Source organism: Rhinolophus sinicus, chromosome 2 (assembly GCF_057876585.1).
Source record: "Rhinolophus sinicus isolate RSI-liver-muscle chromosome 2, RSI-T2T, whole genome shotgun sequence".
NCBI lineage: Eukaryota > Metazoa > Chordata > Mammalia > Chiroptera > Rhinolophidae > Rhinolophus > Rhinolophus sinicus.
In genome coordinates, this window is record NC_142502.1 from 23,655,740 (window position 1) to 23,668,927 (window position 13,188).

The 13,188-nt window shown below is 40.7% G+C and overlaps 1 protein-coding gene across 6 annotated transcripts in view; it reads left to right on the top strand.

Moving 5' to 3' along the window:
- The window catches only part of NHSL1 (NHS like 1), a 215,543-nt gene that overhangs the window by 80,929 nt on the left and 121,426 nt on the right, over window positions 1-13,188 (top strand). The window contains exon 1 of one of the 6 annotated variants that reach the window (XM_019732758.3): window positions 8,830-9,715. The exons of 4 other annotated variants lie outside the window; for them this stretch is intronic. In XM_019732758.3, coding sequence (XP_019588317.3) covers window positions 9,514-9,715 — 202 coding nt within the window. In that variant the 5' untranslated portion in view covers window positions 8,830-9,513. Of the gene's footprint in view, window positions 1-8,829; window positions 9,716-13,188 lie in introns of those variants that run through there. One more of the 6 variants, XM_019732760.3, reaches the window with a different exon arrangement.

A 13,188-nucleotide genomic window follows, 5' to 3' on the forward strand; every position in this document is an offset into this window, starting at 1 on the left:
TGCCCAAGGACTGTAGTAGCCCAGGTGAGAGACCCGACAGCTGTGTCTGTCAACGGTTGAAGGGAAGACCTTTGGGAGTCGGGCAGACCTTTGTTCAAATTTCAGTTCTGCTACCTAATAACTTGGGGACTTGAAGCAAGTTATTTTATCACCTTTATCTTCCGTGTCTGTATGTATAAAATATGTATGATAATATATATCTCAGAGAGTTTTTGTTGGAGGGAAGAAACATGGTTTCTTCCTTCTGACTCTACATTTATCTACCAAGATGGCGGCAGTAATCTGTTTAGAAAGTATGAGTGAAAGCAAGTTGGGCATTATGACTGTTTTGTCACTGGTGTCAGAAGTTTTTCAAGTTTTCTTCCCCCCACTTTTAAAAAAAAAAAGAAATTTAAATTTCTCATTCATTTTCACTCAGTTATGGCCCAGGGAAAAGGGATGCTTTAGACTTGAGGAGATAAAATACTCTGAAGTAACTAAAGGTTACTTATTGCATTTATTGCATTCATCTACATATTCTTAATAATTTAAACATTGCTTTTCAAATTAATGCCACTTTTGCCAAAAAAAAAAAAAAAAAGTAGCACTTTTCATCACGTTATGACCTAACTCACATAAAACTAAAAATATTTTCCTGTGTGGTGACAGGGATATATGTGAAATCTCTGTATCTTCCTGTCAATTTTGTTTTGAACCTAACATTGCTCTGAAAAATTAATTCTCCAGAGAGAGCAAGCGAGAGAGGAAGAGCTGCCAAAAAAAAATTTAAAAACAATTTTTTTTCCAAACAACCAAAGCAGATATAATTGGCTTAAAATTGAATTTTTATGAAGTAGAACCTTGAAACTTCTAAATGTTTGAAGCTTTTTTTCTTATTATGAAAGCAAGGCATACTAATATGACAAAGACTAAAAGATTCAAAAAGTTATAAGAGCATAAGGTCACATTGTAAGTAACCAGGTCAGTGGCAACTACTTAGACACTTGGTGTATATACTTCTAGTTTCTTATTGGGATTTTTTTCTGTCAAATTACTTCTATAAATAGCCAGTTGTTGGTAATTTAGGCTGTTTCCACTAATCCCCAATGAAGCCAAGTTTTCCCAACTTTTGCTTTTATATAAACAACACAGAATAAATGCCTGAAAAGGAATTAGAAAGTTTGAAAAGTATAAGACTGAAAAAAAAAAAAAAAAAATCTCAGAAGTCTTACAAAATGAACTGAAATATTTAAAGATCGTAAAACTCTCCCTTGGTGCCCCTCTGTATTAATTTCCTCTGGCTACTGTAACAGATGACCACGAACATTGCAAATTTAATCTCTCGCAGTTCTGGAGGCCAGAAGTGTGAAATCAGGGTGTTGGCTGGACTGCATTCCCTCCAAGGCTCTAAGAAAGATCCTGTCTTTGCCTCTTGCAGCCAGCCTATGAGGGCTGCTGATATTCCTTGGCTTGTGGCTGCATCGCTCTAGTCTCTACTTCTCTGGTCACGTTGCCTTTTCCTCTTCTGTCTGAAGTTTCCCTCTGCCTCTCTCTGATAAAAGACCTTTATAAGATGCATTTAGTGCCCACTCAGCTAATCTAGTATAATCTCCCATCTCAAGACCCTTAATCACATTTCCATACCCTTTATTCATATAAGGTAATATTTACAGGTTCCCCCCCCGCCCCATTACTAATACTAAGAAAGTTAGTGATTATGAGGCTATTAATTTTTTACCAAATTATCATGTTGGCCAAATTTAGTGGTATGCTGCAGTCAGCGTGTATAGGCTGTGAGAACCAATTTTTAAAATTTTAGGATTTTAGCAGGTTGCTTGTGAAATTGTTGATAGCTTGAAATTGACCTTGGTGAGAGTCTTTACACCATGGAAATACTACATATTAGGTCTTCCCTCACTCCTACCCTCACCCCAGGGAGTTGTTTTACCAAGAGACCATTGATGGGCCAAATCCCCGACCTCTAAGAAACTCAGCTCAGAGTTTTCTCACCCGGAAGAACCCTTCAGACACCCGGGGCATGGCTCAAGGCCCCTACTTCTTTAATTTCCTTTTTTTTTTTTTTGCCCTCTTTTAAAAGTAGTTGTGTGCATATCTGTGTTGTACAATAAGTCTTAAACTTCTTGAGGGCAGGGACCTGTGTTTTGTGCTTTAGTATCAAGCTGCCTGGCTCATCTCCTGGATCAATAAATATTTAACTGATCCTGTTATTGGGGCTCTTTCCCACCTGTGGGGAATTGCAATTATCTATCTATCTATCCATCTATCTATATTTCTGTCTTTTTCCCTGTTTGAGGACATACTTGAATTTGGCTACTGTGTACCACTAATAAATGAATTTTAAGTACTTTATGCCCAATTCTGTTTACTCATATCTTTGGACGTAAGATTTATCTGGTTCACGGGAATCACTGTTGGTACCCGCAATTTTCAACATGTATTTAGCATGGAATGGTAGTGCAATAAAGTTTGGCTGACTTGATGACATGTCCGTTAAAAAACCAGATCTATTCAGTATGCTGTATAAAGCTATAGTGAATATAGTTTTAAAAAGAGTTCAATAGAATAAACCCTTTGGGAGGTCACTTAAGGCTGACTGAAAAATTCTTTGTCTTAAACATGTACCAGGAATCACTGATGTAAAAAAACTTTCCCACTGCCACAGAACAACTAAATTCTCACGGTAGAACCCAGAAGGACCCAGCCTGTCTGTATGGATTACCAGGTAGACTGTCTCCTGCTTGTCTGATTTTGGTTCCGTGTTGATTGCCCTACATTCTGGGCGGGATCACTGGATTCTGGAGTTCTGGTGAATGGAAGCAGATGTCCTAACTAAGAAAAGCATGCCGCCTAGCACTCAACAACCCTCTTTCTTCTAAAAGTGAAGCAGTATAACTTTATGAAGAATGGAATTTTATTATTAACCCTTTAATTGAGATTATATATACGTTTTTTCAGTTTACAAATTTTACTTTTATCTTTTGGAATTTATCACTAAAGAAGTGATCGCTTTAAAAGTCTTTATCTCCTTGTCCAGGAACATGTTAACATCAAAAGAAAGAGGTGACATGGAACTGAGTAGATGGTTCAGTTGTTCACTCTTTTGACCAACATTTGTTAAACGCTGGTTGTGTGTAAGATACTGTAAGACACTTGAGGTGAAGAGATGAGATCCCTGCCGTTGGGGAGCGTTACAGTCCAGTGCTGTGCTAACTCGAAGGTGGCCTATGGACCGGACATCGCTTGGGCCCTTTTAGGACTTCAGCATTTCAGGCCCTACCACAGTCTTGAGTCAGACTGCATTTTGATAAGATCTCCTGACTTGTGTGCATAACAAAGTTTGCAAAGGACTGGTTGAGTAAATAGAAAAAATGATAATTTTAAAAGGATCACTGGAGAGGCCACAGAGAGGCACCGCACACAAAGGAGAGCATGATTAAAATAATGTTTGTTTGTTCTTTTTTAATTTGGAATTTTATTTCAACCTGAGAGTGAGTTCGTTTTGATATTCTTCCATCAGAAGAATCTCAAAGTCAGTGCTCAGTTTTAGGAGACCTTCTACTCTGAACCTCTTGGATGGGGACATTTTCTTGGTTCAGATTGGGGAAGAGTTTGACTGCTCACCAGTCAATCCCTCTGACTCTTAGTAGAAACATAAATAAATCTTTCCAAATTCATGGGTATTTCACTCAGCAATTCTCAAAGAAGATGATTCTAGAACTTCCTCAGTAATGTATTCTGGTGCGTCCCAGTTCTTAACAGTTTACTTTTCTTTATTACTTAAATCATTCCTGAAATAATAGACAGTAATTTCTGACAGTCACCACATCCCTCGGTGATGGCTCCTGTACCAGGAGCAGCCTGTTTTCCTTTGCAACGCCCCGCCCCGCCCCCGGGCACTGAGAACTGCCATATTGATCCCATATCAAGTGATCCCGGGGGAACCATGTGGCCGAGGCTTAGAGTGTCAGATCTGTTCAGGAGTCCTTCTCAGGCATGAAGACATTGAAAGGTGGGGTTTAGGCGTGTGGTAGTCCTTAGCTACAAAGGTCTGTATTTCATCTTTCCATTCAGGGAAACAACACTCCTATTAATTTTGTTAAAAGGAACCCCTTCTGACTTTTCAAGGTACAGCTGAAAGCAAAGGCAGTAGTTTTCTTTCTTTTGAATATTGAAACAGTGGTAGGTGAGGAGGACCCTGTAAACAGGCCCTTCTCTGAGTAGGTAATTGGCTGTGTTTTGTCTTCCATGACTTCTTTCTTGAGTCAGTCAGTTGTTTAATTCCTTAGGGGGTAGGAGGAAGTAGGATTTAGTATACTATTGGAGTTGGCTTGCTATGGCCCTGAGGGTAATTTTTTTTTTTTTTCCGCTTTTTCTCTTTTTTAGTTATAAATGTCTGGCTCAAATTGTTTACTTCTGGATGTTGAGGAAAGCTTTCATTATTAGTGTACAAATTATCTCAGAGAAAGATTTCCACTTAAGCCTACTCTTAAATTATTTATAAGAGATGACAGTTGGAAAACCTACTGTACCCTGTCCTAGAAGCCAAAGGTCCCTGTGGGTCGGCTGGGTGATTCATGTGGTAATCTGATAGGGTGCACACTTCAGCGCTCTTACCCGGCCAGGGCTGCTTCACAGTAGGACACAGCTTAGAGTGACGCTCCTCACCACTGTATAGGGTGTTCACCGTCGTCTGTTCCTAAGCATTCCAAACTCCCCGCCACCCCAGCCAACCCCACCGGCTTCAACTGTACAGCACTGTTCTCCGTTGGTTTCTACCTCCAGGATTCTGTCTGTCCTATCCTTCCTTCTAGATTTGAAGGGGAGGGTCAGGGCAGAAAAGGCACACATGGAAATTAAAAGTCAACAGTGTTCATTTGTGGCCTTTGAGGCCAGAAAACTGATGGCACTTGAAATTAGTTCCCACTCTTGGCTGGCATTTTACACAGATGGCAGGTGCAGCAATTACATGCCCGAGTGGGCTGAGGGGTTTGTCTAGTCCTATATCCTGTCGTGTTTCACAATTTTTATTAAATCAAAAACTTCCATTTGAGCTAAACTCCTATTTAAGGATGTGGGTATATATTAAAACATGAAATATTGTGTCTTTTGGCAAGGACCTTCCAAATGTATTCAATCTATCCCTCTGACTCTTGGTAGAAACATAAATAAATCTTTCCAAATTCATGGGTATTTGACTCAGCAATTCTCAAAGAAGATGATTCTAGAACTTCCTCAGTAATATATTCTTGAACGTCCCAGTTCTTAACAGTTAACTTTTCTTTAATCTACTTAAATCATTCCTGAAATAATATACAGTCATTTCTTGTCCTTTTGTCAGTAGTGATGGGTAAGTTTCTCACCACCCTCCAGTGCTAAGAACTTAATATAAAAGAGGCAATAAATTGTAAACCTGGTATCGATCCACCCGGGGGGCGGGGGGGGGGCATTATCCACAGGCGGCTCGTCCAGCCGTTTCTATCACTGGGCTTCCATCCCACAAGTAAAAGGATACGGGGTGCTGCCCAGGAGCGGGGTGACAAAGCCCTTCCACTAAGCCTATGTATTTCATTCTGTAATCCCTCACCGACTTCCTCTAAACATATAATTTAAGCAAGATTATTTATCTGATTTCCCGATGCCTGGAGCTCAGATGTGGCAAAGTGGTGGGAAGCAGGCCGTTCCTGGCATACAGGATGACAACAGAAGTTTCAGTTTGACAGGCTGACAGTGAGCGGGGAGATGGGAAAGCACTGCCCGGTAAGGAATGCGGGTAAAAATCTGTTCATCCTGTCAGTTTAAAAGGTCTGGGAAGGATGCATTCCCCTGTAGATTTTCATGGGGAAAATGGTTAAATTAAGCTGTTTTATTACATTGAAGATTATAGCTGAAGCTATTTAGAAAAAAACAAAACAAAACAGATTATACTCTAAAAATAGGGCTTTTCCACTGCAGCGCTACCGTGACGGTTGACAACACACATGAAGTTAAAGGCACAAGTAGCCATGACCCTGCGCTAGGAGGGCTGGGTGTGTAGGGCTCTTGGGTTGATAGTCAGATAATTAAAATGTGTGGTTCCTCTTGGTCACCAAACAAATGTGGTTTGAATGAATGTCATAGCTTTTCGAGGAGCCCACGTGCAATTTCCTAAGCTGATTGGAATACATTTCTAATATGGATAGTTAATATCTAAATGTTTCTTCCAAAGCTGCTTTAAACTCTTATATTCTGTCCACATAGGAACTCGGACCTAGTTGTGACAATAGTTAATTTATTTGACCTTCTTTTACATAAGTAAAGATATTAATAATCATGGCCTGATATAATGGAAACGTGGAATAGCTCGCAGATGGAGAATGGGTTATTGTGCAGATGTAGCCATAGGTTTTGGGCATAATGGACAATCCATTAAGTTTTTTTGGAAATCCAGCATAAGTGTATACTTACTTTGAGGGAGAGTCATGCGTCTCATCCCTGAATTGACAGTTGTCCTTCTTGGTTGCTTGGCTGTGAATGTCCCTCCAGCCCCTTCCCTCAGCTCTTTCCCAGATGTGTGTGGGAACAGAAGGTGCCAGAGGAAAACACACCGGTTACGAACGACACTAATCCATCTATGGGATTGTGCGCGTGTGTGTGGGTATTTCGAGGAGGCTGAGTGGGGAAGAGCATTCAACAGTACTTCCTGGATATAAAGAACAGCACAAGCATTATTTCAGAGCTTAGATATTTCTAAATTAAAATAGAGCTGCAGCAGGGACACATCAGGGAGGAGACCGATGCATCTCTTGTTTGGGGAGCACGGATCCTGGCAGAACGCACAGCACGGCTGTCAGGGGGCTTCAGGAACTGCTGCACTGTAAGCAGCCTTTGAGATGTCTGTGTATTTTCTGGCACGATGGTCCGTTTTCACTTTTTATATTTTGATTCTCAAAAGTGTCTTTGACTTAGAAAGAATACTGGATGTTTGAAGTGTTGATGTTAGCCATTGGTGCTGTACATAATTTGTACTATTTTGGTCCTTATGAGAGCGATCACAGTGGAGGTATCATTCCAATTTAATAGCTGAAGCAGGTCCAGAGGACTTGGTGATGGAGCCAGCATCTCTGGTAAGTGGTGACACTTCCAACCCAGTGGCATCTGACATGACCTGATTCAGTTACTGACTCCTCTGTGACGTTGGGTATGTCACATACTTTCTCTGGGTCTGAATTTCCCCATCTGTAAATTAAGGGGTTTACACTGCATGATCTCGAGGGCCCTTTTAGCTTTTTTTTTAATTAAAATTTATTGGGGTGACAATGGTCAACTAAACTACATGGGTTTCAAGTGTACAATTTTGTAATACATCATCTACATATTACATTATGTGTTGATCACCCAGAGTCAGTTCGCCTTCCATCACCATATATTTGACCCCCTTTTAGCTTTTAAATTGAGTCTCTCTCTGCACAACCTGGCCCATTGCGTGGTTCACCTTTGACTCCTAGTGCCTGGCCTCTGTCTGGTTTCTGTGGTAGAATGAACTGTCCATCTGAGGGACACTTTGCAGCCGATCTGCGTCTCTCTAGAAATGTTCCAGCCCTGTTAAGCTTGTAAGAGCCCTCTTCTTGAAATCTCAGTGAATTGCAGTAGATATGTGATACAAAATCCTGCTTTTATCATTTTAAATCAAAGTTTATTTTCTATTGCAATTTATCTTTTTAAATATATATGTTCAATGCTGAGCAAAGGGAAGTGCGACAGACCCAATTCTCTACTTCTTGCTTATTAGCCTTACTCTGAATAACACTTTGGGGAGGGGAGGCTGATTCAAGTGTCTATGATGGAAAGTTGCAGGGACTTTTATACGCCTAGGACCATGGAATTATGTTGGCCTTGGCTGACATGCTGCACTCCACTGCATGTCAGCCTGTGGCTGTGGGCATTTTGTATGTTATGATTAAGGGTTTACATAGGAGCCTGGGTACTAGAGCCTACAGCTAGTTGCTACCGTGTTTCTCCCAAAATAAGACCAGGTCTCATACCGTATTTCCTTGAAAATAAGACCAGGTCTTATATTAATTTTTGCTCCAAAAGATACATTAGGGCTTATTTTCAGGGGATGTCTTATTTTTTCATATACAACAATCTACGTTTATTCAAATACAGTCATGTCGTCGTCTCCTGGAACCTTCTTCTGGGGCTTATTTTCAGGGTAGGTCTTATTTTCGGGGAAACATGGTAAAAGCATAGCTCTCAGATGCTGGTGCTCCCTGATAGGATGGTCATTCAGAACCAGAGAGGAATGGGGGGAGGCTACCCGGGGGCGGGAAGAAGAAGGTCCTCAGCCCTACACTCTGCTGCTGGTGGAAGACAGGAGAGGTGCTAACATGTGCAAGAATGGCGGCATTTCACCTTTGCTGAAAGCTGGGAGCGAAGGAATAGCCAGGTCAGTTTTATTCTCTTTGAAAGTACATTTCCTTAGATGACGACGTTGCTAAATCCACCTAGGAATGCTGGATGTGTGTATAACTATAGAGTCTTTTAAATCCCCTTCAAACAATCCCACTTTTAGAAGCGTGGTCTGATAATTAATAATCCAGTTATTATTATTATTATTATTTTAGTATTTATCCTCAGTAGTCTGTATTTTGCACAGACTTGCATTTCCATAGCTTTGCTGGAGTTCAGAAGTTTGAGCTGCCACTGAAGTATTGACTGTGGAGAGGCGGGGTTTTCTGGCTCCAATGAGGTGCTTTCAGGGTGGGGAAAGCCTATCATCTTTCACAGTGCTTGTGCTTACTCTGTAATCCAAGCAATCGCCACGCAGCCTGTTTTATTGTTTGTGGAGTCCTGTGGATCCTGGGCAGCTCACAGCCGGGAGAGAGGGCAAGTGGGCGGTTTAGGAATCTGCGCTGCGACAAGTGAGCCGAACTCTGATTTTTCCCAAGTCACCTGTGCAGGTGAACTTTACAGTGGGCGCCTGGGTTGGCGCTGAATCTTTCTCCAGCCTGAGGAGTCCCTTCTGTCTGCCACAGACAGCTGGCTTCCTGCCCTTGCGGGGAAAGATGCCTGGGAGAGGAGTAGGATTACAGTTTGGGATGCTAGGTACACACCAAAGAGTCGGAGTGCCGTGGTTCGCTTCTTTGCAAAGTCCTGACAAGTGTTCCTGAAATGAACACCCTGCATCATTTTTGAAAATTATACTTTTATTTATTTGTGTTTTGTTTATGGGTGGGCTGTGGCTATCCCTTGGATCTAGAAACCAAGTACCACAATGTGGCTAGAGTAAAAAAAGAAATTTTTTTTTGTTGTTGGTTTTTTTTTTTTGTTGTTTCTTAACCTCTCATTCTCCTTTTCTTTGTAATTGGGTGACACAGATGCAATCTTTTTGAATGAAGCCGTGCCTGACTCTCAACATTGTGTGAGTAGGTGGGAAGGAGCAGGCTGTTTAAAGGACCTGGACCAATTTTAAACACCGAGCTTTTTCTTTGCGGGGCTGTCCTTTGTCTCTAGTGGATTTTGATGTGAAGGAAGATGAAAAAGGAAGGCTCTTCAGGTTCCTTCAGACTCAAGTCAAATTCAGGTTCTCTCTCACGTGCTGTGAGTTGGATAAATTTTTCCTCGTTGTCCAGGCAGACAAAGAGGCTGTTTCGCAGTGACGGAGAGCTCTCGGTTTGTGGGCAGCAGGTGGACGTGGACGATGAAAACTGGACGTACAGAACCCAGCCCAGAAAAGGTGACTTGATTTTATTTTAACTGAAACATTTTTAGAAGTTTGCCATGTAGAGTTCTTTGTTCCTAGCACTGATTTCCCTTCTGATTTTTGACCCCATGAGGTGTTTTTGTCTGTTTGTTTTTGTATTGGAATTCAGTGTCATTCATTTGTGTACAGCTCTAAAATAAAAGTGCTTTTCCAACTCGATTCAGGTTGAGATTGTGTCCTTCGGAGGAGGACAAATTAGCTGTTATGCGTCTCCAGCATTCTTTCTCCCCCCATCACATCCACACGCTCAGGTGACTGGTGAAAAGTTCAATGGTAAACCACCATCTCAAAAGGGATCTTCTGCTCTTCAAACAAGTTAAGGTTAGGATGTGGAGCTCTTTCCTGGGACAGCGCACTGAAAAAACTTTGGGAACCCTGGATAGTCCCTTTGCCTCTTTCTTTAAGAAAATTGATGAATTATATGAATGCTGGAATTGCACAGGTGTTGGAGTAATGTCGAGGAAAATGAACACATGAAGGGCTTGCTCTTCATATCTTGGCCAAAAGGAGTTTTTGGATTTCTTTCAAGTTCCTTTCCAGACCGGTATTGGTCTCTGTTTTCAGGTTTAGCATGTTTTACCTTCCTTATGGTGAAGAAAAATATCAGTCCTGGAGGGAGAGAGGGAAATATTCAGTATTTCTTAACACACCCCTCTTTTGTATTTAGAATTTCTGAGTTCTTCCTCTTCGAATGTTTGCTGTGGAGCCTGGATTGTTAAGCTCTAAAATGGTTTCTCCATTCTGTGCTGTGGCAAAGCCCAGTAGGGGAGCACTATTTAAGTATTACAAAGGAACCTAGTCCAGACATTCCGCCTGATTGTGTTTTCCCTGTTTATCACGTTTTTTTCCCCGTGCCAAAAGAAACCTTGCTAGAATATTTCAGGGACCTGTTCTTTCCTTCCTTTGGAGAAACAAAACTGCTCAAATGGGAGAGAATAAATTAAGTTAAATATGTACAGTAATTATATTCCATGGGCTAAGAATTCAACACAGCCCTTCTTCCTGGGTCATGTGTGTTAATCCATTTGTTCTTGTCTGTGCAACTATGGCATAAGAGGGACTAGTTAATGCTCTTTGAAGATGCCAATTATTTATTGTATCAAGGTGGTCACAGTGGTCTGCTGATATTGCGCTCAAAAATGCAGGTTTTCAGTACAGATGTTGTATAATTGCCAGGCGTAGACAAGGCATTTGTGCCTTCAGGCTGGAATTGCGTAGTTTAGTTAGCATTGAACTTTACTTTTCTAAATCAGGCATAAGCTGTGGTTTTGGTAAATGGATGGGTTGTACTGTTTGAAGCAAACATGTTTGAAGGGTGGATACAGTAGTGCTGTGGTTACAAGAGGGTGTAGTTTTGATTCCGTTGGTCTTGGCCAAAGGTTGTTTTTTATTACTTGTTTTGTTTTAAATCAACTGCTGTCAGGGTTTTGTTAAAGATTGTGTCCAAGTGAGCATGTGGCTTTAGGATTTTATCAGAGATGCTGCATCTAAGTTAACTTTAACAGGAAAGAGACCGAATTTGCACGTGTTCATTTTAGTTGGGAAATGAAGCAAATATTGTACACTTGACTTGTGAAAAATAAAGAAGTCATTGTACAGAACAGGGGTGACTTGTGAAGGGAAGGGAGGACTTGTTTATGCAATAATACAAAAGATTGTGCCCTTTATCCTTTAATGTAAGAGGGGATACAGTAGCCTCATGAAGATAAATGGAGGCATGCATAATACAGTATGTAAATTTATGTGGTTCTTAGAAATAATTAGGCATGGATAATATTATCATTTTTGACATGGAGTTGGGGGAATACTTAAAAAGCTGCCTATAGATCAAAACTCTCTTTTCACATTTGACTTACGAGAGAAAATTGACTTCCAATTTTGACATATTGTCTCTGAGGCATGTTATAAGAGTTGATCTTTATTCCACATAATTCTGTCCTTTGGAGAAATAAAGAGGTGACATTTGTTTATACTTACAGATCATAAGAGGAAAAATCTTTCAGAAAAATTATGCAAGATTGGAGTTTTTTCTTAGGAGCATCAAATAAACTAAAACTGTAGCAAGGATTAGCAGTCAGTGCTAAGAAAGCCCAATGACCATATTAGGACTTGGTTGCAAATAAATATGCATTGAAGACATATTGGTCTGATGGGAATTATGTGGCATCCTTTTTTCTTTATATCTGTCTGCCCAGACTACATGTATCCAAATCCACTTTCCTGTCAGCCTACTACCCAACCCTTGTACCTTATATGAACATTTTTTGATTTACACAGGTTTCTAAAAACCTGCCTTCCCTCCTCCCCTCCCCCACTTACACTTCCTCAAGCAGTGACAGCTAGAGGTAGGACTGTGTAACTTAACAAGTCAGCCTCACTTTAGCAGTTGGTCTCCCGTGTGTCCATGTCCCTGGTGTCCCCTACAGCCCCCCGACCATGGGATCTTCTCCCTCCCAACCTGCCATCCAGCAGCTGCTGCAGGGCCAGAGTGCTTGCCTTCTCCCTGCCCACTGTGTCCAGGTCACATTGTTTTGCATAATTAGCCCACTGAATCCCTTCTGTGTGTGGATAATAGGTTGTATAAGATGCACGATCATTTTATAAAACAGTTCTTTCAAGTTTTGTTAAAACTAAAGAAGTTCTTTTTATAGTGAATCTCCGTGCTGTATTGCTCGTCAATGACATCAAAATACAGTTTTTAAGTGGTTGCAATAATGAATACCTGTCTATCAGTACACAAACCCTTAGCTTTACAATGTACTATTGTTACTTGAGAAGCTAAGGATAAAATTACAGTGCTAGAGACTTCTTTGGAGAAACTTTTTATAAGATTAAGATGCTACTAATAGGCTTCTTTCCAATTACACTAATTTTCCTGAGCCCAAAAAGTAACTAGAAGATACAGATTGATACGTGCAAAGCAATCACAAGTAAGCACCTGTCTGTTTTCTTGTGTTCCGGCACATGACAAGTTTCACAACTCTCTTGTGTCGACATTTGTAGTCAGGAAGGTAAAAATGAATTGAGTGACAGTGATGACCAGTCCTTACGTTCTTAGTGTGATGAGACTCACTGTCACAGCAGATGATGTTGTGGCTTAATTAGCATAAAAATCAAGGGTGTGAATCAGGGTCCTCTTGAGTATTTCATTTAGGAAATCATGAGCTGTTTTATTAGATGCCTGTGTATTAAAAAAGTGGAAATCAGTTGTAGATGAGGCAATATGTAGCTTTTCATAAGGAGTTGTGAGAGCGTGTATTGAAGGGATTTTTACTGAGTACTGTATGTGGGGTACAAAGAAATGTAGCCCACAGGACTGAAGTCATGGAGTTCATACTTCAATGGAGAAGCGGATCAGATGTTTAAGGGGGAATTAAAGAGAAAATGTAGGATAATTGTGGAAAAGGATCAAATGAATGGCTTAGATGAGGTGTAGATAAAGATAC